The sequence below is a fragment of the Callorhinchus milii genome, unplaced genomic scaffold (assembly GCF_018977255.1).
Source record: "Callorhinchus milii isolate IMCB2004 unplaced genomic scaffold, IMCB_Cmil_1.0 Scaffold22, whole genome shotgun sequence".
Lineage (NCBI taxonomy): Eukaryota > Metazoa > Chordata > Chondrichthyes > Chimaeriformes > Callorhinchidae > Callorhinchus > Callorhinchus milii.
Genome location: NW_024704763.1, coordinates 1,775,105 through 1,801,954, shown reverse-complemented (window position 1 = coordinate 1,801,954; position 26,850 = coordinate 1,775,105). Strand labels below are relative to the sequence as shown.

Sequence of the window (26,850 nt, the reverse complement as noted above, 5' to 3'; positions counted from 1 at the left end):
AACCCTCCTCTTTGACTGTGCCTTTGGTCATAAACCCGCTCGGTTCTTGTGTTAATCCTTTATGTCCTTTCCCCCCCCCTCTCCCCCGTTCCCCCCCAGTTGCAGGACATCTCTGATGTTGGGGTGTGAGAACAGCTGTAAGGGGGCTGTGGAGGTGCTGCTGATCCACGGGGCGGATGTGACGTTGACCGATGAGCTGGGGCACAGCAGCCTGCAGTACGCACAGCAATCCAAAAACCAGGAGGTGCTCAATCTGATCAGGACGGCCACAGAGAAAGCAATTAAAGGCAAGTCACGTGTTTATGCAATGCCGCGTGACGCGGGTGGATTCCTCCCTGGACACCTGAGCCAGGATGAGGAGGTGTGACCGGGGTGTGACCAGCGAGGGCTGGAGGCCTGGGAGGCAACGGAGGTGCCCCATTGTGTCGCTGGGTGGAGGGACAGGTCACCCAGTCAACAGCACGGCCGGGCTGTTGTGTATTCAGGCGGAGCAGTGCGCTCACGTCAGTAATTAATGGGATGTGGGGGTGTAGGTTTCCACTTGATTTACACTGTTTTTTTCAAAGCCATTGTCTCTCCTGACACTCGTCAAAGCTTAATCTGATCCTCGCAATCTGTCTCTTTTGTTTGTTTGATCACTTGCAGCAACAACATCTACAAATGACATTTATACAGCGCCTTTCACGTTGGAAAATTTGCCTCCACACCCCCACCCCACCCCCCAAAAAAATTTCCGTTTGTTTTTCTTTGCTGGTCTGTAGCCAGCGGTTTAGCAGTCTCGCACCAAATCATATCTGCAAGTCGCACTTTAACTCGCTTTTTGTGGAAAAATTGCAATATTTTTCCCGTTTTTTGTGTGTGTGTTTGTGAGGTTTTTTTCTTAAAATGCGAAACTTTTGAAATCGATTGCCTACAATTCAGTCGGGTTTAAGAGGCCGTTCATTACTCCGCAGGTCATTAGATTCCAGCTTATTGTTAACGTGCTCCCCCTCCAACTAGTAATCAATCGCTCCATGTGGGAAGCTGAACCCAATTGAAGCTATTGATTGCGTTTTTCTTAAATAGTTTCACGGGGTAATCACTGCCGTGCGCAACTGTCTGCCGCGTTTTTCCCACTAAGTACCCAGTCAATTCACTTTAGTGTATATCCTGGGAAGCGCTTTGAGACGTCTCGAAGACGTGATGAGGCGCAATATCAAATGCAAGGATTTTTATTATTATTATTATTACCACCATTCTGTCACCTCTTACAGGTTTCATTCTTTTCAAAATATAAAAAGCCATTTACGCTTCAGGTGTGAGCAGAGCTCACGTCAAATGCTCCGAGATGCTGCCTTGTGCAAAGACACTGTATAAATCCTATATAAATGCAAGTTGTTGTATCTGCGTATGTTATAAGTAGAGCGTATCAAGCGAAATGATCAGATGGTTGGACAGGGAGCTTGTTCTGATCATTGTTGATTCAGAGTTGAACCTCGGTAAATTGGCAGATTGGACAGCAGTAATTTTTTTGTTCTAAGTAAACACAGCCTGCTGGAAAATTGCTTGAGAAATCTGTAATTAACTGTGTTGTTCCATTATCTTCTGAACGCTGGATGCACACTGCGAGGCTCCGTCATTGAGGAAAGTGTGATTTATGTCATCTGCAAGAAAAAAATGTCTATTGTTAATGATGTGCCAACTTCTCTCTGTAGTAAGACTGCGCTCTCGTGTGAGCTCACTGACACACGCCAACGGCCTCTTACCTGGTGTGGTATAGCTCAGCCTGGCGCAGAGTGTGTGCTCTCAACAACAAACAGCAAACTTGCATTTATATAGCGCCCCTCATACAGGGTAGTGTCCCAGAGCACTTCAATCGAGTTCGACTTAACTCTCGCCTCTCGAGTCCAAAGATTTTGGGTTCAACCCACTCCCCTCCACGTCATTCATCAAAGGAAAGTGAGGGTGTAACCGAGGTCAGGAAGGTAATTGCCTCTCGTGCCTTTTTCTTCAGTTAAATATAGAACTTGCCATAGGGATGGTGGGCGACTGAGGCAAGTTGAACATAGTCCCAGCGGACTGGCTGGGAGGGTTCTGAAGACCATCTGCTGGGCAGATAGCACTGTTACTCTGCCAATGGGTTAGTCTGAGCCATGACTCGCACCGTATATATAGAATGTCTAATGTCTCCAATTCCTTGTCATTCGCTGAAGTGGGCAGTGAGGCTAGAGGGCAAGGTTAGCAGATGGGGATTTTTAGGAAGATTTTATAATAATAATATTAATATTAATCCTTGCATTCGATATAGCTCCTTGTCACGTCGTCGAGATGTCTTGAATCGCTTCACAGACTATATGTCAAGAAGCTTGCCTAAGGTCTTGCCCTGCCCGGGAATCAAACCCAGGTCCTCTCGCTTCCGAGGCGAGAGCTCTAACTAACCACTACCTGCGGGGCTCCACATTTGTGTGTGTGTTTGGGAGGTGGGAAGAGAGCGGGGAACGATGTGGAGGGAGAGGGTGCAGGAAAGGAGGTTGTAGTGGGGAGAGGGGAGGGGGCTTTTAGCAGTTGATGGCTGGAGCTGGACGAAACGCAAGTCAAATCTGACCCCCTGTTGACGACTGGAAGGACCAGTAACTCTTTGGTGCCATCTTTGTGTGAAAGGCTGCAGTGCTGTAGGTGAGAGTACAGGACAGGCTGTGTGTGTGCAATACCGTTACCGTAGTTTCCTGGGTGGTAAATTATTCAGATTTGACATAAAAATAATCTACAATGTGTGTGTGTTGGGAGGGGGGAGAGTGGGGAGAGAGTAAAGAGCGCAGTTGGTTAAGATCCAATCTGTTTCCATATAATTGGCTTCTGAGCGGTTAGTTGAGTTGAATTTGACCTTCATACATGAGCAAGTTGCGGTGATAACCTTTTTTAGCTTTATTTTTGTCCTCCTCCCCTTCCTGAAATTTCTCAAAGGATAAAGTTCTATAAATCTTGTTGAAGTTCACGTTCCATCACCGCTCATGCAAATGCAGAGCCTCCGTTAAAGGAAATATATTTTTTTTAAAAGTCCTTTCCACCCACCTCATCATAATTAATGTGCGGAGCCAGTCGATTTGGTGAAGTTGATGAAAACCATTCACCACGCTAACTAATGAGAAAGCAAACCACTATTTATTCAATGGAGTGTGTGTTAATAATAATAATAATAATAATAATAATCCTTGTTGCAGTGTGTGTTTGTAGTTTTTGTGTGTGTGTGTGTGTGTTGTGCATGTGTGTCCGTGTTTCTAGTGTGGCGTGCGTTTGTAGAGTGTAGTTTGTGTTCGTGTTTGTGTGTGAGTAACCTTCACAGTAAATCTTTCAATACCCAGAATAAAGCTGGCATTGATCCTTATTCTTGCTATTCATACCCTGACTGACTAACCCTGTGACCAGGGAATGTTGGGGCTTGTACAAGCACGCGCACAACCACACACTTACACGCACTCGCACACAGGAATGATGCCTTGTGTGTATGTGTGTGTGTGTGTGTGAGAGGGGGAAATATCTGCATCAATCTGTGTTACTCACACATCTCTGTATGTGGATGGATTGTTTTCCAAGTGCTTTCTAAGTGAATGTAATGGGAGTCTGGCGTTTTAACAGTGACATGAGGATCGAAGCAAAAAGGTTATTATTATATGTGCGGCTGCTGCCTCTCTGTGCTGACTGGAGTCAGACCTTAACCACTCACACTCACTCGTGTGAGCTCCCGCTGCGCTGCTTGGTCTAAATTGGTCTGAACATTGATTGTGTTTGTTCTCCGTGTCTCGCTCCTGGGGTTGGATTTGACAGGACAGTGCCCGGGCCTCTCGAAACCGTTACTTGTTTGTTCAGCGAGAAATAACTTTTACGATTTACTCGTCTTAAAATGTCACCCAGCGAATGGCGGTCATTGCCGTCAGGTGCCGTCACCGTCCTTTGCCGGCAAAAGTCTGGGCTGGTCACCCGCTCCACGACTGTCGATGGGACACTGCCGTGTGCCAACTGGCTCCTGCGCATCGCCCACAAAATACTCAGTGACTCCACTTTACAGTATATCCTGTGAAGCACTTTGACACACGTTGGTGACGTGATAAGACGCTATTTCAAATGCAACGTTATTATTATTAACGTCCATCTGAAAAGATGCAAAGATGGCACCTTAAGCCTATACAATATTCTGCTCCCACCCTGTGGTAAGGACATGTCTTTGACCCTGGTCTTATACAGAGACTTACTCAGCGACCTGTCATGTCTTATCGGCACAGAGTGTGGGACAAAGGAAGTGTCGCAGAATAATAACTACAGAATTATCACATCCTGAAGGGGAATAATTGAGTTGGGGAATAGTTTGGACTTGTAATTTGATTTGAACGTGCAATTTTATATATTTTTTAATCTCTTGCAGAAAGAGATTCTTCTAAGAAATTAAAGGCCATGTCTCAGGTAAGAGTTTGGAAAACGCGTTGTTGTCTTGGCTCACATCTAATCATTGTCATTTTTTTTTAGAAAAGAGAAAATACTCATTGATAATTTGATAAAAGAATCGATCCAATGGGGTCTCTGTTTTTCCTTTCTCTTTACTTTCTCTATCCCTTTCTTTCTCTCTTTTTCCTTTCTTTCTCTCCCTTTTCCCCCCTCTCACTCTCCCTTCTCTCTCTCTGTCTCGCTACGTCTCTGCCCCCAGGGAGGTGTAATGCGGGGGAGGAGGTGGGGTGGGTGGGGGGAGATAAGGGAAAGAAAACTTCAGGGAAAATAATATTTGAGCTTTGCCCATAGCCTTCAAAGCCCCAGCGCCTTTGATCTTTTGTGTGACCTACATTGACATTAATAATATTTTTTCGCTGTCTAATCTCACGCACACAGACCTGTCTTCACGCTGCAAGGATGAAGGAGGGGAAAGGGCAAATTAAATGTCATCAGGAGAATCTTTTTATCCTTATGTATTCTCTGCCGTGCTCTGTGTTTTTGTGTGTGTGTGTGTGTGAGAGAGACAATCTAATCATGTCATCATGATGTCTCATAACATTTCACAGAATTTGGGTGTAGCGACATCTTACAAACAAACATCTGGGGGATTGTTGGTCAGGACACCGGGAGAGAAACTCTTTTCTTTTCCTATAGTGCCGCGGGATCTTTAGTGTTCACCCAGACTGACTGGACCCGGGTTGAATAACCCCCACCCGCAGCATTGTATTTCGTGAACCTCTCAAAACCCATTGCCAAAACAATGGTGCAGAGATGCCCATCACCTGCGCTTTGTCCTAACGTTAAGCTCTTGCCCACAAGGACTGCCCATCGCTGTTGGGTTTCACTGTGTTTTTATTGGAAGATTTCACAAGGAAACTACGACCGGGAAAAAAAGCTTCGGCCAATTTGATCTCATCCCCCCCCCCCCCCGCCCACCCCACAGACTATGTGTCCTTCCATCACAGCATGGAACTGTGATTTATTTTATTAAGTGTTCCCCGGTGTCCTGGCCTCAGCCACACTTCCTGGCCCCTGTTCCAGTCGTTAATTACCCACTGCATAACGTGCTGAACAGATCCGAAAAGCAAAACGGAAGATGCTTACAGCTGCGTTTGTAGGGAGTACGATACCCTCCCGAAATATTACTGAAATAATAATAACCCGGTGTCTAACCAACAAATCTCTCACGTTTCATTCCAGGTTGCTGAGGTGCAACAGAAAGCGGATCAAAAGCAGTCAGAGGCAGGTTCAGCACAGAGCCAGAAGGTGCAACAGAGTGTAAAGGTATTGCTCACGTCAAGGACACTTTATAAACCTAAAGAAAACTGACACACGCCCACAACCCGTACTCACTCACACACACACACACACGTCATATGCGTGTTCACACATATATATATATATATATATCCAATACGCGCACACTCTCTCTCACGCACACAGTTCTGCGCCTTTCATGTCGGGAGGATGCCTCAAAGCGCTTCACAAAATCCTTCGCTATGTTTCACCGTGATGTGCAGTGACCGTGCGGTTTGTGAGATGCCGCGGTGTGACTGGTCAGTAATCTCCTGCTCGTTTGCTGATCCAGGAAGTAAGGACTGAGAACGAGGAGCTGAAAGGAAAGCTGCGGAAGCTGCAGCAGGAGCAGAAAGTGTTGGTGGAGAGAGTGACCGGGCTCCAACAACAACTGAGCCAGGTATCCCGGTTTGTAACACACTTCAGCAGAGTGACTGCGCGCCTCTGGTGCACTGTTTGTTCACAGTAACTCCATCCCAGAGACCCCTCCGACTCGCTCGCTCTCGTTTGTGGTTTGACACGTTGACGTTTTGATGCAATTGCCTGATTGGCGCTTTTCACATCAGGAGGATGTCTCAATGTGTTTCACGGGATTTATTATAAAGTGTAGTGACTGTTTTTTTTTGTGTGTGCGTGGGGGGCGAATACGGCAGCCAATTCACACACCGCAACATCCCTGCAAACAGCCGAGAAGTGAATGAGCGATTAAATGGTGATTTATGTATGTTATTTGGGGAGATTGTTGACCAGGAAACCGTTGTTAAAAGTTCTAATGTCTTTGTGTTGTGCAGGAGCGAACGTCAGTGGAAGGTTTGCGGATGGAGGTAATGTCTTTTTAAATAAATAAAAATATAAAAAATAATGGAATTGTTTATACCTTACACTGCGCTGGGGAGGACCTCTAGACTCGAGAGCGGATTTACGAGCTGGAGAAGAGAGGGGAAAAGACCGCGCAAAGCGGAGTCAAATCTCGAGACGTGTCTATGAAGTACAATGTGACCGTGTGATTTCTCATTCCCAGAGAGAACAGATGAAGGGTCTGGTGGCGACGAAAGAGAGAGAACAGGGCGAGAGCCTGAAGGCAATTGAGAGTCTGAGAGCCAAGCTCAAACAGTACGAGGTGTGTGTGGGAGTGGGTGGGGAGGATTGGGAATCTTCTAGTGGGGGGGCGAGTGCTGTATTCTCTGTTTGGCAGTGTGTTGGGTGTTGTATAGTGGGGGGGGAATGGTCGCATTTTAGGCAATTGTACGATTCATAAAGATGAGATTTGTGTGAGTTTTACTGTATATAATTTACATATCACCTCTCGCGTCGGGATGCCCCGAAGCAGTCACTGTGCCGGGTGGTTAAATTCCAGTCCTATCCCTCGCCCCCGACTGCACACCCGCTGGATTTGGAAAGATTCCTGCGGAGGCCATTAGTTTTTAAAGCCTTCTTTTTTAACCTTTACCCCACAGGCTGGCTCTCCGAAAGTACCCATCTCGCCGGGACCCCATGTGGGAAAAGGTACGGACAATCCCTTGAGTTCTTGTCACACTGCGGGACAATCGTGAAAATCCTGGGATAATTTGGTAGCGACCTGCCAGGTATCGCGTGGGCTATTAGTGCGGAGATGCTGCCTTTTCAGCCCTCGGTTTCTCTCTTGTCCGTTGTGCATTTTCTTAAAACAAATACAGTGTTGTGTAAAAATATCATGAAGTTAATTTGATGGGAATAATAATATCATGGATGCTGAGATTGTGTTTTCTCTTTCTCTCGCTTTCGGTAGTGGTGGAACCGGCTGCGAACCAAGTCAATGTCTCTGGCAAGGAATCGCAGGTAACTTTTTCACCAGGTGGTCTCTTCTCGAGACACGTTCGTTCATCCTCACAGTACTTCTCTCTCTCCCCCTACATTTCCACTCCCCCCCCCACCCCACCACCCCCACACGCACGCTCGCGCTCACTCTGTTTTGTCTCACACACGCTATGGTTGCTTTGGGCGTGAATTAATCTGTGAATCAGGTGGGCGTGAATCTGCAGGCGATGGGACAGACCGAGCGCAGCAAACCCAGCTTGGTTTTGACGCGGGAAAATTACTGCATTTTAATCCCACTTAAATGTTTTACTTCCGAGGATTTAAATGTGGCACAATTGGATCTGCATAAAAGGGTTCTTAAAATATTTACTTGTTTGGTTTTTAAATAGCCTCTCCGCACCTGCCTTCAGACCTTGCAGAATCCCGAGGCAGCGTTATTTATTGTACTATTTGCATAGCAAAAAGCTTCTCGCATTGTCAAAACACCCCACGGCACTCCCACCGGGATCTACGCTCAGTGTAGTGACTGTGTGTTCTGCGGGCAGCCCGACTTGTGCGCAGCAAACGGCCCCTCAAATAGCCGTGACGTGATGTGGGGGTTGTCGGTCAGGGTCGCGGGTGGGGGTGAGGGGGAAGAGAGAGAAACGTCCCTTCTCTTTTGCTGTAGCGTCGAACAGTGCACCGATGGGGGGTTTGGGCTTCACGCGGCGGTTGGTTGTCTGGCGGCTCTGCCCCAGCCCCGCGCTGGGGGGCCGCGTTCTGAAAATTGTTTCAGAAAAAAACCTATTCGTGTTTTTGACTCATAACCCCCCCCACACCGCATCTCTCTGTCCCCCCCCCCACCGCATCTCTTTCCCCCCCCCACCGCATCTCTGTCCACCCCCCACATCTCTGTGCCCCCCCGCATCTCTCTTGTCCCCCCCCCCAACCGCATCTCTGTGTCCCCCCCCACCGCATCTCTCTGTTTCCCCCCCCCACCGCATCTGTCCACCCCTCCACATCTCTCTGTCCCCCCCCCCACCCCCGCATCTCTCTTGTCCCACCCCCAACCGCAACTCTGTCCCCCCCACTGCATCTTTCTGTCCCCCCCACCACATCTCTATCCCCCCCCCACCGCATCTCTCTGTCCCCCCCTCCATCTCTCTCTGTCCCCCCCCCCCATCTCTCTGTCCCCCCCCACCCATCTCTCTGTCCCCCCTCCATCTCTCTCTGTCCCCCCCCCATCTCTCTGTCCCCCCCCACCCATCTCTCTGCCCCCCCCCCACCCATCTCTCTGTCCCCCCACCCCCCCCCATCTCTCTGTCCCCCTCCTCCCTTTCGTTCCCTCTGGTGACCCCCCCTCTCCCCCTGTGTTGCAGCTCCCCCACAAGCCCAAGCCGGGGCCCTGCTCCCCGCTGCTGGCGGGCGCTGCTGCGGCGCCCGACGAGGCGCTGAAGAAGGACCTGGAGGCCACGAGGGGCAGGTACGAGGCGGCGAGGGAGGAGATGGGGCGGCTGCAGCGGGAGCTGGGGGTCAAGGCCCGGGGCTGCGAGGCCCTGGCGGCCGAGGCCGAGCGGGTGAAGAGCGAGTCCGAGGAGCAGGTGCGGCAGCTGGAGGAGGCCCTGGGAGAGGTGCAGACGCGGATGCTGGAGTCCGAGGGGAAGGTCAAGCTGCTGCAGGCCCACGTGGTGGCCCTGAAGGAGCACCTGTCCCGCCAGGGCGGCCCCCGGCAGCTCGAGGAGCTGAGGGGCCAAGTCCGCGAGGCCCGGGCTCGGCACGAAGAGGCCTCGGCCCAGGCCGAGAAGCTGGAGGCTCAGCTCCGACTGGGCTCCGCGGCCGCCCGCCAGGCCGAGGGCGAGGCCGGGAGCCTGCGCCAGGCCCTGGAGGCCTCGGAGTCGCGGAGGCACGCGGCGGAGAGGAAGGCGGCGGAGGCGGAGGACGACCTGAAGGCCGCCCGCAGGATCATGTCGCAGTGCGTGCCGGCGGGGGAGCTGGAGAGCGCGCGGAGCAACTACCTGAGCGGCCTGCGGGACAGGGAGAAGCGGTTGGGCGAGGCCCGGGGGGAGTGTGACCGGGCCCAGGCCCAGGCCGCGCGGCTGCAGGAGGAGCTGAAGGAGGCGGAGAGGCAGCGGGAGGCCGGTCAGGCCCGGGCCGAGGAGAGCGAGAGGCTGCGGGCGGCCCTGGAGCAGCAGAGCGCGGCCGCGAGGCAGACGCTGCTGGAGGCGACCCAGAAGCAGGCCCGGCTGCAGCGCGACTGCGGGGAGGCGCAGCAGGAGAGCGGCCGGCTCGGGGCCGAGCTGGAGGAGGCGAGGCGGGCGCTGCGGGCCCACCAGGAGGCCGAGGCTGCGGCCTGCAGAGCGGCCGAGGAGCTGAAGCGACGCCTGGCCCAGGCGGAGGCCGACACCGAGCGGCTGGAGGCCGCCGAGAGGGGCCTGGCCGAGCGCCTGAGCCGCGCCGTCAGCCCCGAGCGGCACCGCGAGGAGTTGGCGGCCTCGGCCTCGCAGGCGGACGGGCTGAAGGCGGAGCTGGAGAGGCTGCGGCGGGAGTTGGGTCGGGCCCGCGAGCGGGCGGACCAGGCGCTGGAGGAGGCCTCGGCCCTGCGGGAGGCGCTGAGGCAGCGGGAAGCCGAGCGGGAAGAGGCCGCCGTGACCCTGGACCAGGCCCGGCTGGAGCTGATCGCGGCCGCCGCCCGGGGTCGGGAGGCCGAGGAGGCGGCGGCGGGCGCCGGGGAGCGACTGTCGGCCGAGCGGGAGCGGGGGCTCAGGGAGCGGGGCGAGCTGGAGGCGGCGGCCGAGGTGTGGCGCCGCGAGGCCGAGCTGGCCCGGGGGGAGGCCGCGGCGCTGCGGCGGGAAGGCGGGGAGCGGGAGGCCGAGCTGAGCGGCCTGCGGAGCGGCCTGGAGGAGGAGGTGAGGGCGCGGCTGCGGCGGGAGGAGGAGGAGACGCGGCGGGGCCTGGAGCAGAGGCGGCAGCAGGAGGCGGAGCGGCAGCGCCTGGCGGCGGCGGGGCCGAGCTGGAGAAGCGGGCGGTCGAGGCCGAGCGGGAGAGCGAGAGGCTGCGGGGGGAGAGCGCGGGGCTGGGGGCGGAGCTGCGGGAGCTGGGCGAGAGGCTGGCGGAGAGCGAGGCCTCGCTGGGGCGGAGGGAGGAGGAGGAGGCCGAGAGGCGGGCCCTGGAGGAGGAGGCGGCGGCGGCGGCGGAGGTGGAGGAGGAGGAGGAGGTGGAGGAGCTGAGGGCCAGGGCTGACCAGGCGGTGGCGCTGCAGCCGGAGGCCGCGGCCCACAGTCAGGCCCAGGCCCAGACCGGGCGGCCCCGGAGCCTGAGCTTCGAGCTGGAGCTCTCGGAGCTGAAGGAGAAATACGACGTTTCCATGGCGACCACCCGCGGCCTCCAGAGCAGCATCAGGGAGTCGGCCCAACAGCTGGAGGCCAAGGACAACAAGGTCACCGCCACCGCCGTCACAGTAGAATGATAATACACTAATTATAATGCGGTGATGATGATCATAATAATAATAATAATAATGCTGCAGTATTCCAGGCGGCTGATGTTCGAGGCGCCTCGAAGCGCTCCGCAGGTCGCAGCGCGACAACGCGCAGGAGCAGGAGGAGGCCGTTCAGACCCTCCAGCCGGTCCCGCTCGGACCCGCCCAACACCCCTCCGCTGCCCGGCCACGGCTCCCGTCCTCTCCGGCCGGAGAGAGGGAAACTCCCCGCTCTTCTCCAGCCGCGCCGGGTGACCTTCAACGTCCACCCGAACTCGCAGGAACGACGACAGCGACGAATTGCATTTGTCTGGCGCTTTGCTTACTCTCTCGTTTTCTCACTCTCCCTCTCTCTCTCTCTCTCTCTCCACCGAATCTCCGCTGTGTAGATCACGGTGCTGCTGGACGACGTGGAGAGGCTGAAGCAAGCCCTGAACGGCCTGTCGCAGCTCTCGTACCCCAAGCGGCCGAGCCAGCAGCTGGAGACCCTCCAGAACCAGATCAAAGACCTGCAGCAACAGCTGGCTGTGAGTAACCCCCACCGCTCCGCTGGATGAGGACGTTGCGAAGCGCTTCACAGAATGCATACGCTGCTGCGTAGCGACGGTGTGCCGAACGCCCTTGTAACGGTGTGGGCCATAACCTCTCGCTGTCGCCCTATCACCTTATCAGCTCGTCCTCAATCAGTTCCTCCCCAACTCCCTCCCTCCCTCCCTCTTCCCCAGTCAGGCTCCACAGAGATGTTGGTCTAAGCTGTCACAGCGAAGAGAGGTTAGACAAGTCCCCAACAGTTAACAGGATTTCCCCCTCTTCGCAGCAATGATTTTGTGGAGGGTGTAGATTTTTGGGGGGTGGGGGGTGGGTGGGATTTTGAATTTTGCGTGATTGAGGTTTATTTTAATTCCGATTGTCCTCCGCTCTGGTGTGCAGGATGCTGACAGGCAACATCGGGACGTGGTTGCCATCTATCGGACACACTTGCTGAGCGCCGCACAGGTACGGAGCGGGGTGGGTGGCTGGGCTGGGTGGTGGGTGGAGCGTATCCTTCTGAAGCCAGTGACGAGACAGACATGACAGACCCGGGGTCCATCCCATCACGTGAGGACTGTCACCACCACCAAGTGATCATCTTCAAACACTCAGCCCTCGATGGATGGAATTTCTGATCTTTCTCTGAAGAGTCTTGTGTGTATGCAGGGGGGGGGCAGGGGTGGGGGTAGTTCACGGGCAAAGGGATTGCAGGGCCTGAGATGATAGAAGGAGCCCAAAAATTAAGAGGACGGGAGGGAAAGAGTAGCGAAGGAAAATGTTTCTGTGCTTATCTTGCACCCAATGTGACCTCTCCCCAGGGACACATGGATGAGGAGGTGCAGTCCGCCTTGCTGCAGATCATTCGGATGCGCCAGGAGTTTGTGTGCTAGCAACCCCCGCAGGGAAGGCCAAATACTCTCCCCGCCTCCCTCTTCCCCACCGCGACGGGCAACGGCATGTCCAGACTTCCATTCATCTCAGCTGCCTAAGGAATCACTATTATACAAACCTCTCTCTCTCTCGCTCCTTCCATCCCTTACAAACTGTATAAAGTGTCCCGTCCACTCCAATCCCCCTGCACCATCTGGCTGCTTGATCTGTTCCCTGTTTATTAAGAGCTGGCGATCGATCGCGGTCCAGGGGACATCACTGGATGAGACACTTAACGTAACACGTATGCGCTCGTGCGCTGACGTCCATGAGTTCAAACACACGCAAAAGCCAGTCAGAAATGTATCTTGCTGTTGACAGCCAGATCCTGAGAATCGGACCGAGGACACGGAAATGTGGATTCAGGAAATCCCGGCAAACAGGAATATCGGCAACTGCATGGGCAAAGGCTGCGGACTCGGTGTCCAGGGCTGTAGCTCTGGTGAGACCCGGGAATACAACGGCAACGGTGGGAAACCAGGAGAGATTCTATCAATCAACAGCCCTTCCCAAAATCGCTTTGAATTGCTTGAAAATCAAGGATGGGGAGGGGGGAATCCTTCTGACAATGCTGATCCGCACTTGAACCCGTGTGGTTGGCGGGTGGGGGGGAGGGGGCAGGAGGAGGGGAAACTTTAGACATTTTGATTTCAGTGTTTTTTTTTATTTAACATTTTATTTCTTCAAAGAAATATATATATTTGCTAAAGACCCAACGCTTGTGTTATGGGGTTAAGCCAAAGCGGTGGGTGTAAAGCCGAGCTCTGCAGTAAGTGTTACTTGGCTGGTCAAGTTTCTTTGCAATAATTTAACTAACTTAAGCGGAAAGATCGCTATGCTTTGCTCCAGAGAGTTACTGCATTTCTGTGTCTCACACCTTAACTATCCTTCATTGTCTGTCTCTGTTCACTGCACAGATCTGCTCTCCTATCCTGGTGTTTAATGTTTTCTCACAGTGGCATTTCTCAGCTGGTCTGGTTTAATGTTGAATTATGTGCAATGTTTTATTCACTGCTTTTTTTGGGGGGGGGTTGGGGACGAGGAGGGGGAGAAATCCTGTCTGGCTCCAGATTTTACTCCAATGAGCGTCACAAATTTGGCAACTTCTTAAAACATAGCCTGAATTTTTAAGCCTTTTGTCTGTGAAGGGAGTTTCTCTTTTCTCTCTCTTCCTCCCCCACACCCCCAGCCACTAAAACCCCAAACAATCGCTCATCCACAGCTTCACGGTTGTTTGCGAGAAGTCGCTGTGTGCAAATTACTGCCGTGTTCGGCTACACACAAAATAGAACGGTCACTACACCTCACAGTAAATCCTGTGAAGCGCTTTGGGATATCTTCGGTTAAGACTTCTTTTGCCCACAAAACACACAATCACTCCAGTATATACTGTGAAAATGCTTTCAGACGTCTCAACGACTTGATAAGGTGCTATATCAAATGAAAGGAATATTATTTTTATTGTTATCAAATGTCAAGATTATTATTATTATTTTCTTTGACGAACTAACTGGGGGGGAAAACGTCAAAAGTTACACCTGAGGTCAGTGATTTGCCAGATGCATGTTGCTCTGAGGATGTAGCAATCAGACGGGATTTCTCCTGGTTTGCTCTATGTCTGGACAAAATACTGGTTTCATTTGACCTGCTGGTCACTGTGCGATTATTCGTGATGTATCTGCTGACTTTGTGTCCGTGCGCAGTTGAACCTCGCGGTAAATGTCTCCGCCAGGCTTCGTGGCCAAGGGAAGAGCGGTAACGTTCAATCTCCCTCTGCCAGCACTGAGTGCCTTCTTTCCCCTGCCCCCCCCCCCCCCCCACCAGTGGGGTAACTGATTATTGCCCCAAATACAGACTGAGCTCCCTCCCACCCTCCCATGTCCCCCGTTCTGTTGCACGCGCGCTGTTAAACCCTCTGATTATCATTCCAGTACACTCCTCGCTCGCTCTCGTTCCCTGATCCTCCAGCTCTGTTCTGTTTTGCCCCCTCCCCGGCTCTCAGCGCCCCCTCCTCACCCAGTCCCTGCTCCGTGGCTGGCTCCTGTGTGTTCAGTACCTGGGACAATGCCACGCACTGATATCTACGCAGTGAGCTCGGCACGGAGTAACATCCTAACATCAGTCACTCACTTCCCTCCCCCCACCCTCGCTCACTCTCACACTCCCCGCTCACCCTGAGTCAGTGGCTCATTCACTCTGGATCTCAACTCCGGTCAGTTTCGCTCAGTGACTCTCACCCTGAGTCGGTCAGGCTCGCTCACTCCCAGCTCAGTGGGAGTGAGTTTGAGCCTTGTATCGGGATGTTGGCTCTCAGTCTGACCTGGTGCTGGCGGTGAATGCAGGTATTATTGTCGTAATAACGGCACAGAGCCAGCCACGTGCTGCACCATCTGTGTGGCAGGAAAAGATCGAGTGCAAAGTGAGCCGGGCGTCAGAGCGGGAGGGAGTGCCACGCTTGTTAAGTCGGAGGCGTGTGTAACGGGGAGATTCACTGTAACGCAGACAGACACAGGTTCTGGTTTGCTCGCTCTGCCGGAGTTTCCTGAATAAAGCATTTTTTTTTAACAAAACCTGCCCTACCCCACACCTCTCTCCGTTGTGTATATTTACTGTTTAATCTGGTTCCCTTGTGACTGGAGAAAGCACGGTTATCGCAGAGTCTTTCCCACAGAGATGAGAGTTATCTGAAACACACAGTCACTACACTTTATGGCAATTGCTTGTGAAGCGCTTTGAGATGTTTCAAGCGCTGAATCAAACGCACAGGTTATTTATTATCGGCCTCTGGATTCTCTGGAGTTATGACATGCAATGGGAACGCTTGCCAGACTGCTCTCGGTGGCAAGCTTTGTGGTTTTACCTGGTTAAACTCAAGCAGTAACCCCCCCCCCCAATAAACACTCACTGGGGCTCCCAGTGTCTAATACTCTGGAATTAGGTAAAGCAGGATGCCCCCCCCCCACCTACTCCGGGACAGAGTGCACATTTTGTTCCAACAATCTCCCTCTGGGATTTCCAGGAGTAGGTGGGATTCATGGAATTCTCAGTTGGGTTTGGAGACTCTTGAGCGACGGCGATGGATTTCCGCGCGTGTCAGACACCCGGCCGTGCACGGACCAGATCTGGTCTGGATTCTCAGTGATGGGTTTCTGGATGACCCCCCCCACCCCACACCACTCCCCCCTTCCCCCCCACCCAAAAAAAAAAGAGATTGATTCATTTAATACAGTGAAACCAGGTCTGAAGACCTGATCTCACTGCCTGGTTCCTGCCCCATCTCTCAGCAGTTTGGGTTGCGCTGTGTGGGGCTGTCTGTGGCCTTCACTAACCTGCCCACAGGGGGCGCTCTCCCACTGCAGCATCCAGGTGGACAGGCCCTTGCGTGTGATTCTACTGCCCCCGGTGGCCGCGGTTGGTATCAGTCCCTCCCCTGTAGTAATAATAATAATAATAATAATAATCCTCCCATTTGACACAGCGCCTTTTTAACACATTTACGAAACGTCTCAAAGCGCTTCGCAGCATAGACTGCGAAGTGCAGTGACTGGGTATCTGTTGGCAAACGCGGTGGGCAGTTTGCGCGCAGCTGTGTGTCCCACGAACGACGGCCACAGAGCAGGCGATCGATTTGACTTGGGGGCCACTGTTGGCCGGTATTATCGTGCAAAGCGCTTCGGGGTGTTCGCGTCACGCGAGCGGCGCCGCGTGAACGCTGGTCGCTGCGCGCTCCCGCCCCCCCCCCGTATCCACGGGAAGGCTCACGGCCAGGACACGCCGGCGGGCTGGCGGAGGAGTCGCGTTCAGTTTGCTCGCGTTTCACTGAGGGAGGAATTGGCTCCGTTCAGATAGCCTGAGGATCACCGGCCTGTGGCTGCGGAGGGCAGGACAAGACAGCCAGTGACCTCAGTCAGTCTGGCTTCACATCAGAGGAAATCGGATCAGCACTAATACATGCGAGTAGCACAACAGTCTGGGCCGGGCTGGGCCGGGCTGGGCTGGGCCGGGCAGGTCGGGTCAGGCCCAGAGAAAGAACAACATTTTTTCCCTTCGGAATTCAGCAATTTTGAATCCAGATACCATCAGTCACCCACACCGCAGTTGTTTGTGAGACGCCGCTGTGCGCCATTGGCTGCCGTGTTACGCTCACCAAATATGCGGTCACGCCACTTTGCGGTACTTTACGCCCCGTGAAGCGCTTCGAGGCGTCTCGACGGCATGCTAAGGCGCTGCGTCAAACGCAAGGATTGCTATTTAAAATAAATGATCTCAGCCCGTCTCCTCGCTCACTGTTTTTCTCTCTCTCTGTCACATTCACTTCTCTCTCTGTCTTTCTTTCTGTGTGAGTGTGTGTGTGTGAATACGTCTGTGTCTCTCTCTGCATTGTCTCTGTCTTTCTGTCTGTGTGGGTCTCTCTCTGTGTCTCACTCGCTCTGTCTCACTCTTTTCCCCCGATAGACTTTTATTGAAAATCATAAAACCCAGAAAGTAAGCAGATGTTGGCTACAGGTGCAAATTAATATGTGCAATAAATGGGATCTTGCTGTGCACAAATTGGCTTCTGTGTTTGCCTACAAATATGTTGTCGCATCACTTTAATTATTTACGTATATTTTGTGGATGAACACGGCAGCCAATTTGTCCACAAACAGCCATGAAGTAAGCGAGTGATTTTATTTTGGGGGGATTTGTCGGCCAGGATACTGAGAGAGAGAAACTCCCTTCGCTTATCCGATAGCCCAACGGGATCTTTTCACGTCCCCTTGAACAAGGCACAGACGGGGGCTCGGTTTGACGTCTCATCTGAAAGGCTTCGACTGGTAATGTGGCACCTCCCCAGCAATGCACTGGGGCATCACCCTGGAGCTCAAAGTCCCCGATGTGCAGCTCGAACCCACAATCTTTGGCCCCCAACGCAAGAGCCTGAGCGACTGACCTGGGCTCTGATGTCAGTGGATTTCCCCTTTAAAAAGGTGAGTTTTGGGGCAAAGGGATGGCTCCTGGAGGGGAAATTACCGTTTCTCTCTCTGCATCAGGTGAGACAGGTGTCAGGTGTGTGACCCATAATTATCTCCCTGGACACGAGGTGGAAGAAGGTGCTTTAATCTTGGTTCAGCGACGGTGAGTAACCCATTGATTCTCCCCCTGGTTCTCTGTCAGATTGTTTAAACTGTTACAGGTTCACTTTGCTTTACGGTCACCGTTCACAAACGTGTGCGAATATGTGTGTGTGAGTGCGCGCGAGTGCGTGTGCGTATCTCCCAGATACAAATTGGCCATTCTTTTCATGGCTGTTTGCGGGACATTGCTGTACACTTGTGGAGTCCCGTTGTGCGGTGGTTTTAACGCCCGCCTCGCAAGCGAAAGGACCCGGGTTCAATTCCCAGGCGGGACAACACCTTAGTCCAGTTTCTTTACCCCACACACGCCTTTGTTTAGCGAGTAAACAGGTAGAAACCTGGTTATTAGTGAATTAGTGGATTGCTTTCCAGCGGGGGGGTGGGGGGGCAGTGCAGGGGGTGGGCTGCAGGGGGGGGGGGGGGCAGGGGTGGGGGGGGGGGGGGGGGGGGGGGGGGGGGGGGGGGGGGGGGCAGTGCAGGGGGTGGGCTGCAGGTGGCGGGGTGGTGGGGGGCAGTGCAGGGGTGGGCTGCAGGGGGGATGGGGGGCAGTGCAGGGGGTGGGCTGCAGGGGGGGTGGGGGGGGGCAGTGCAGGGGGTGGGCTGCAGGTGGCAGCATCTACACAGTGTTTGGGAGCCGAGGGATTTTAAATTATAAAAATATTTTAATACAATGAACTTTTAAAAGAAATAAAATCAAAGCCGCCCGGGTGGGGGGGGCGGGGGCGCAGAGGCGGGGAGGGGGGGAATTGTGATTAATGCGTCTGCTTTCATCTTCCGCTCTGTATTCTGTGTCGCTTTGATCATTCTCTCCCTCCCTCCCTCCCGGGGTCCTGGCCGATAATCCCGCCGCCCCCCACCCCACCCACAGACCACCCAATTTAAAAAAAAACGGTTGTTCACTTCAAATCAGCTACAAAACACACAGTCACTACACACTACAGTAACATCCCGTGAAACGCTTTGCTTCGAGATGTTGCGGGTGATTATGTGGTCAGTGAAAATCCCTCCCCTCACCCCCAACCCCCCCCCCCCAACCCCCGCAGTTGGCCATAGCCCACTCCCAGTTGCCCCCCTCCCACCGCCTCTCTCTCTCTCTCTCTCTGTGTGAGGAGGGGTGAGTGTGACTGCCCAGCACCTTTGGGACGTCCTCCCGACGTGCGAGAGGGCGAGGGGCGCTGGCAGCTGGAGAGCTGGAGGAGGTACACACCATCTCAAGCTCAAACACCAAAAGATTGCTTCCTGCAGCGAGCGGTGCTCTAACCCCCTAACCCCCCGAAGCGCTGAGCGTCGGTTTGGTGGGCAGCGCCGAGAGCCGTCTCCAGGCACAGAGCGCAGAGATAGCGCGGCCACTAACTAACCGGGGCTTCCTTCCTCTTTCCTGTCAGCTCTCCTCCCCCCCACCAACCCACCCCACTCCTCCAGCTCTTTCTCCCTTACCCCCCACCCCCCGCCCGCTCCCCCCCCCCCCCCACCGGCCACCAGCCGTCGCACCTCACGTTTGATACAACTCCTACCACGTCTCAAAGCGCTTCACAGGATTTTGCTGCCAAAGCGTAGTGACTGTTTTGTTGGCGAACACGGCCCAGAGACAGTGGGGGTTGGTGGGGCTCAAACATACGAGGGTGGGGGGTGGGTGGGTGGGGTGGGGAAGAGCGGAAATCTGGTGTTTATTTCATTCCGCGGTGCTTTGCTCTGTTCCTGTTCTCAGCTCTGTTGAAGCACTTTAACCTCCGCGGTTCCTTTGGGGAGACTTAAACACACAGAGAACTTCCTTCCCAACAACTTAATCTGCTGTTCAGCAAAGCACATTAATTCTGAAAATATTATTGTTTAGTAAGAATCACTTCCCTTTTGCACTCCCCCCCCCCACCCAACTCCTCACCACCCCCTCCCTCCCAAAGGAGTCCTGTAGCTCAGTGGTTACAGCGCTCGCCTCACAAGCGAGAGGACCCGGGTTCGATTCCCGGGTGGGTCAGGTCGAAACCTTAGGCAAGTTTCTTTACTCCACGCGCCTCTGTTTACCGAACAGTCAGTAGGAACCCGGTCGTGGGTCGATTGGTGGGTCACTTTCCAGGGATAATAATCCCTTCCCCCCAAAATTGGTCACTCAATCCACGACTGTTTGCGGGCCTCTGCCGTGTGCAATTGGCTGCTGTGTTTCATCCACAAGGGAAATACACAGTCACTCCACTTGATAGTGTTTGGGGAGGACAAGCTTGCAGGCCTCGGGGGAGAGCGCGGGGCAGTGGGGTTAAATTGGAAGCTCTTTTCAAAGACCCGGCACAGACACGATGGACCGAATGGCCTCCTTCTGTGCTGTATAATTCTATGATTCTGTGCTATCCTGTGAAGCGCTTTGAGACGTCTCAACGACGTGACAAGGCTCTATATCAAATGTGAGGATTATTATTGTTAATATTATTATTATTATGGGGGGGTGGCGGAGGGGAAGCTAATGATTCTCCCGTGACGCTGATACACACTTCACGGTGACAGTCGCTGTATATCACAGGCGACGCCGTGCGGTGCAAGAGATACTCTCACCTCCTCTTTAATCACCTCGATCAGCCAACGAGCCTCTAATTGGGCTTCCCTCATTACCAACCCTCCCCCCCAGGGCTAATTAGCGGCTGTCTTTTTGACCTCCAGTCGCCATAGAGAGGAAGAACTTAAGAGAACTTAAACGGGGATGGAGGCAGCAGGGGGACGGATATGCTGGTCTCCGCTCACACACTCCCCCCCCCCCCCCCCACCCCCCCCCTCACTTTGTGCTAAACACAGTGCACGCTCCCTGTGGTTTTACTCTCGTTTCCCATTAATCTTGGATGACGCCCGGGTCAGACATTTCCCTTTTTATCTTGTCGGCTAAATCTACGGGCAACAGGATAATGAGATCAAAGAAAAAGATTATGTTTAAAACAAAACGGAGGCATTGGGATCTTCCGAACCTTGACCTCCCTCTCCTTCCTCCTTCCCCCCCGCCTTTAATTCGGGGGGATTGTCAGCCAGGATAACAGGGGAGAGAGAGAAATTCCCTTCTCCTTACGAGTGGGATCTTTAACATCCACTTGGAACAGGACACAGAAGGGGAAGTTGGGTTGAACGTCTCATCCGAAGGACGGAGCCTCCAATAATGTGGTGCTCTCTTCCCTGTTCCCCCCCCCCCCCCCACCCACCCAGCACTGCGCTGGAGCAGAGCTCAATCTTCCCGCGGGTGGATTTAAATGATTCCCCCGCAGTCCTGTAGCTTAGTGGTTACAGCCCTCGCCTCACAAGCGAGAGGACCATGTTCGATTCCCGAGCAGGTTGGGGCAAAACCTCCGACAAGTTTTCTTCCTCCACTCACACACACACACGTCTGTTTGTTCAGCAGTAACTAGTAACCCGGTTGTTAGTCAATTGCCGGACCCCAATCCGGGGTTAATAATCCCCCCCCCAAAAAAAGATTGTTATTATTAATGTTACTAACGGCCGGGTTTACGAGCGTCGAAAGGGTGGCTGAGCGGAGAGTGAGAGGCTCTGTGTGTACCAGACGCTTATTTTTCAGAGAAACGGACTCGGACGCGGGGGGGGTGGGGGTGGGAAATCTCAGCCCCCCCCACCCCCCCCAAAAAAATAACACGCAAGTGGGGGTGCGGTGGCTGAGCATTTAATTAATGTGGAATTCTAGTCTGCAATCATCCAGTGACTTCATCTCTTCATCTAATCATCCCCAATTCCTTAATTAGACCCTCACCCACCAGCCATTTATCAGCTGCTCTATTTGCCGTTCAGTGACTGGTGACTGTGATTCGGTGGCTTTCCTTAACGAGATTTCAAAGAGTGTCCAGAAATCGCGGCCGGAGCAAGTTATCGTGACATTGGGAGACTCTCTGCTCGCCTGGGGGAGGGGCGATAGGGGGGGTGAGGGGGCGATGAGGGGCGGGGGCAATAAGGGTGTGGTGGTGGGGGGGGTGGGGGTGAACAAGGCTCGTTTTGCCTTCGCCGGCATCGGACTCGCCTCCGGGTCAGGAGCTCACGGTTTTGAGCTGTTTACAAAAAAAAAGGCGCGAGAATCAGAAGAGTCTCGTTCTGCACCGAGATACAGTCACTACACCCGTCAGCAATCACTAACTAACCAGCCCCTCATTACGTGATGTCGGGGCCTAAAACCAAATACAAGCGACTAGTGACTGATGAGAGTTAAGTGCCCACCTCCCCCCCCCCCCCTTTCCCCCCCTCCACCCTCTGTGTCACCCTGACCCTTAATCGCTTGATTAATCAATTAATTAATTAATGCACTGGTTGGTTGTTAATTACATGGTTAAGGTCAGAGGAAGTTCCCTCTGTTACACTCGTTCGCGATAATACCCTTTGCACACGGTTAGCACGAGGCGCATGTTAGAAAGGACGGCAACCAGCTCTGAGCTGAGCATTGCGGGGGCGGTCGCTGGGGTGGGGTGGGGGGGGGGAGTGAGTTTTGACATTAAATAATAATAATAATCCCTGCGTCTGATGTAAACGCCTTATCAAGCGGTTGAGGACGTCTCAAAAGCGCTTCACAGGATGCACTGTAAAGTGCATGTAAAGTGACTGTATATTTCGCGGCAGCCAATTGCGCACAGCAGTGTCCCACAAACAGCCGCGGACTGAGTGACCGTTTTTTGGTGGAGGGAAGGGGAGAATATCGACTTGAGGTCCCCCCCACTCTCACCACCACCTCCACCACGTACACGCGTGCTCGCAGGTACACGCACGCACACACGTGAACGGAGCACATGATCCACGCCAGATCAAGCTCTCCAAGTGGCTCCTAATCATTTCAAAGGCATTTTACTTGCGGTTAATTAGCAGATTAATCGCGTTGTGTTTAATATCTGCGGCACAGCTGGAGTAGCACAGCTGCTGTCACATCTGCATAATTCATTGCCGGTGACAGCTTTGCGGTGTGATTACTGGAGGTGGGGGGTGGTGAGGAATGGGGCGGTGGGTGTGAGAGGCGTTGGGGATGGAGGAGGATGGAGGGGAACAAGTTGTTTTGAAGGGGATTCTGGTTCGGGCAGTCAGTGGCTGCTGTGACACCGTTGACATTTCGCCGTGGAAATTCATAACCCGACGCGGCGTTTGATTGAGAGCGATAACAATGTCGCTCGGAATCCGAAGCAATTAGACTAAAAGCTGTAACTCGTAGCATCTCCCCTCCCCCTCCTCGCAACCCCCCAACCCCACCATCCCACCCGCTGCCCCCACACAGCCACTGCTAGTGCTCCGCAACACCTCTCCTCACACCCTCCTCTACCCCCCACAACCCCACCCATGTTATATAGGGTTAGATATTTACACCGTGTTATACAGTTACACCCACACGCCGCTGTATAATAATAATCCCTTGCAATGCATTTGACACAGCGCCTCATCACGTTGTTGAGACGTCTCAAAGCGCTACACAGGACACACTGTACAGTGGACTGACTGTGTGTTTTGTGGGTCAGTTACCAGGAGTTTCCTGCGGTAACGCACTGTTATACAGTCACATACAGTGTTGGTGAAGGGGGTGGGGAGGGGGGAGCCGCTGGCTCTCGCTGTGTGGCCAGGATTGAAAGGCACAGCGGAGGGTTTACATTGATCTGAGCTCAAACGCTGAGCTCTGGTAGTGATGTCTTGCCTCAGGCGTGTTTGGGTTATAAGGATATTTTAATTTGATACGCTCTCTGCAAGGCTTACATTCTCGTGTCTAATCTTTTACAAAACAGATGTGAGACCAGCCATGTCAAAGCCCTCTCCCACTTCCCTCCCCCTCTCCCTTCCCTCATCCCTCTCCCCCCCACCTCCTCTCCCTCCGCGCTCCCCCCTCCCCGGCTAAAACCTTTGGTTCCCTTGGCGATACATTCAGGTTTTATTTGATCATCTTAAACTATTGTCTTTAATCCACTTGAGGCAATCTCTCTCTCTCTCTCTCTCTCTCTCTCTCACAAAGCCGAGAGCTCCACAGGAATCCTTTGCTAAATTTACTCCCCGCGATATTGCCGTGTTCCCAGTGGAGCCGTGTTGTGCACGTGTGCGTGTGTGTGTGTGTGCTTGCGGATCCTTGCATCGACGCGTGCGTGTGTGTCTGTGTCTATGTGTTTGTATGTGGAATTGCGTGTGTGTGTGTGTGTACTCGTACACGTGTGTGTCCGTCCATGTCTGTGAATGTAATTAGGTGTGTGTACACGTGTGTGTGTGTGTGTACACGTGTGTGTGTTTGTGTGTATGTATTTGCAGTGCAGTGATAATGGAAATAGTCACGTAATGCTTGATTCACAGAAAAATCGCGAGGGGGTGAGGGAGGGGGGGGGGTGAGGGGCCGAAAAAAGAGAGAGAGAGGTAGAGAGGTGGTGGGTGGGGGCGGGGGGAATGTTCCTGTGTGGGAACGTCCTCTTGAACGTCACTCAGAGGCTGCCCCCACTTCCCCAGTGTGTGTGTGGGGGGGGAGGGTGGGGGGGGGGGCAGGGTGGTGTGTGTGTGGGGGGTGGGAGGGGGGATGGTTGATGCTCGCTCTAGAATTTTAATGAGCACCGCGGGGAATTTGTGCCGTCTTTTCCTCTCGGATGGAACTCGGTCTCCAAATCACGCAGACAAGGTCTTTCCCCCTTCGCCCGCCCCCCCCACCCCGCACCCCTCACGACTTCCTACCGCTCGACACACGTGGCAGAGCTGAGGGGAGCGACACCCTCCCTCACCCCCCGGCCCCACCACACCTTCTCCCCGGTTCTAATACGACACATCATTTCGCCCACGAAATATACAGTCACTACACTTTACAGTGTGTCCCGCGAAGCGCTTTGAAACGTCTCGAAGACGTGATAAGGTGCTATATCGAATGCAGGGATTATCATCATTATTATTATGTGTGCTGTGTGTGTGCGTGTGCGTGCGTGCGTGTGTGCCGTGTGTATGTGTGTGTACAACCAATATTGTGCTCGTTAATAAATAATTCATAGTTATATTAATGGCTTGAGAGATAGGAACGGACTCTCTCGCTCTCTTGTGCACATGCACATATTCACTCTCTCTCTCTCTCTCGGGACTGAATTATTATTCATCGCAAGGAAGGGATAGTGTATAGATAAAAGATAATTGCCTGGCTTGACTTGGCCATTGATATGAAAATAGGATTTAAATTATTCACCGCGGTTTAAAGGTTAGTTGAAGGTTATTACAGAGAGAAAATCGTTCTTCACAGTGTTCCCAGCTGAGATGAGAGGGGGCTGAAAGGCCTAATTTGCACTGCCAGCACAAGCCAGTTATTGTGGATCCGCTGAAAGCTCTCCCGAGACGGACGCTAAGCCAGGAGAAGTCAATTATTTATAAGCAAATTATAGATGATTTTTTTTTTTCCACATCAAAACACTGTTCGGCAGAAATCAGGCCGGAGAGGACGTGTGTCTGACCCGGACGAATGCCCGGCGTTTCCTACGCCTCGTTTCTGCCATTGGCGCAAATCAGCTCAAGCGGCTGTCAAAGAGAGGGGGGGGTGGGGGTGCGGTCTCACCTCTGCTTGTATCTCGTCCCCTCCGCACTTTCAGCCGCTGCACCCCGACACTCTGGAACTCTCTCCCCCTCAATCCCTCCGCCTTTCCCCCCCTTCCTTCCCCAGCTTCAGGGTCTTGCCTGAAGACGTTCTTCTTCGACTGTGCCTACGGTCACCTCCGCGCCCCCCCCCCCCACCCCAACCCCCCCTCCCCAGCTCGGTGTCATGCTCCGCCATCGTCAAGCACTCTGGGGACCTGCCCTGTGTGTGGGACGCTGTGTAAATGCAAGTTTGCTGGTGGTGGTTAACGTTAAGTAACCGTTTCCGTGGGGGAGTGAGTGGTCAAGAGGAAAAAATAAATGAAACCCAGAGCGAGCGTTGACCATTCACTTTATACGGTCACGGTCATGCTTGCACACCCTTCACCCCCCCACCGCCCCCACTCACAGCCCTCCCTCAACCCTCCCGTGGTGTCTAATACATTCCAGAACCCCATTGCAGGGGTCTATAGGTGAAATGTACAGACACTCGGTGGTGCTTTGGCTGCTTTGATCCTGTTTGCTTGCTCCGCTTCTGGTAAATTTGCCAGTCCTGACTTTGCCAGAGAAGGTGTTTAGGAGCGAACACTCGACGCAAAACTCCAACACCGACTGCACTTATTTATTTATCGTCCGTCCCGTTTACAATGTATCACAGTCTCCCCAGTGGCAGCTGTAGCTCTGTAGCTCCAGCCTCCCCGCGTTTGAGTGGGTTCGTGTGTTTGTAAATTGACTGGAGCTGTGGAAATAAATAATAATAATGATAATAATAACAATAATAACAAGCCTTGTGTGCGATACAGCTCCTTATCACGTCAGAAGGACGACTCAATGCGCTTCACAGGATTTGCGCGGACAGCAATGTCCCACAAACAGCCATGAACCGAGCGACCAGTTTTTATTATGGGGGGGGGGGGGATAGTCGGGTGGGGAGGAGGGGGAGGGGAGCCCCACATTGTCGCTGGCGCTGTCCTTTGGCCGAGACGATAGACCACCAATGTGGCTGATTTTCTTGCACACAGAAAATATCCCAGAAATAGCCGGGGGGGAGCAAGTGACCAGTTGTACACGGGGTGGGGGGGGGTTAGGGATTGGTTTAACGTCCTGTCTGAAGGACGGCGCCTCCAATAGTGCAGTGCTCCCCCCTGCAGCCCCCCACCGCCCCCCCAGCGCTGCGCTGGAGAGCCAGCTTGCTCACGCTGTGCCGGGGGCTGTTGGCGCTCCCTCACCTCAGCGTTTAGTGTAAGTGACGATGGCTCAGTGGGATGAACGTGTGATGAACTCACCTCCTGAAAGTGCCTTTCTCACAGGATGTGAGTCACTGACTGACTGCCACAGCCTCAACCCCAGTGAGCGAGAGCTGAGCAATCCACAGGAACCGAGAGAGAGAGAGAGAGAGAGAGAGAGAATGAACACAACGGAGAACCCACAGGATTGAGAGTGAAACCAGTGAGCGAGACACCTTCTGTGGCTTTCCCACACAGCCCGGCTCAGTTGCGAGCGCTCTCACTTCTGGGTCAGAGGCGGTTGGTTCAAGCCCTTCCCCCGTGCTAACTGGTCATTTCGCTACCCGGCAGCCTACAAAAAAACACAGTCACTACACTTGACAACAATTGCCTGGGAGTCCTGTAGCTCAGTGGTTAGAGCACTCGCTTTGCAAGTGAGAGACCTGAGTCCAATTCCAGGCAGAGGGCCAAACCTCGGGCAAGTTTCCTTACTCCACACAGAGCC

The 26,850-nt window shown here is 53.4% G+C and overlaps 1 protein-coding gene across 1 annotated transcript in view; it reads left to right on the top strand.

Moving 5' to 3' along the window:
• Positions 1 to 13,086, top strand: part of LOC103189250 (uveal autoantigen with coiled-coil domains and ankyrin repeats-like) — a 33,123-nt gene extending 20,037 nt beyond the window's left edge. The window contains exons 8-20 of the mRNA XM_042343134.1: positions 106 to 287; positions 4,400 to 4,437; positions 5,662 to 5,745; positions 6,050 to 6,157; positions 6,549 to 6,581; positions 6,779 to 6,877; positions 7,215 to 7,263; positions 7,526 to 7,575; positions 8,913 to 10,631; positions 10,727 to 10,969; positions 11,401 to 11,538; positions 11,942 to 12,007; positions 12,361 to 13,086. Coding sequence (XP_042199068.1) covers positions 106 to 287; positions 4,400 to 4,437; positions 5,662 to 5,745; positions 6,050 to 6,157; positions 6,549 to 6,581; positions 6,779 to 6,877; positions 7,215 to 7,263; positions 7,526 to 7,575; positions 8,913 to 10,631; positions 10,727 to 10,969; positions 11,401 to 11,538; positions 11,942 to 12,007; positions 12,361 to 12,432 — 2,881 coding nt within the window. The 3' untranslated portion in view covers positions 12,433 to 13,086. The remainder of the gene's footprint in view (positions 1 to 105; positions 288 to 4,399; positions 4,438 to 5,661; positions 5,746 to 6,049; positions 6,158 to 6,548; positions 6,582 to 6,778; positions 6,878 to 7,214; positions 7,264 to 7,525; positions 7,576 to 8,912; positions 10,632 to 10,726; positions 10,970 to 11,400; positions 11,539 to 11,941; positions 12,008 to 12,360) is intronic.
• Positions 13,087 to 26,850: the final 13,764 nt, after the last annotated feature.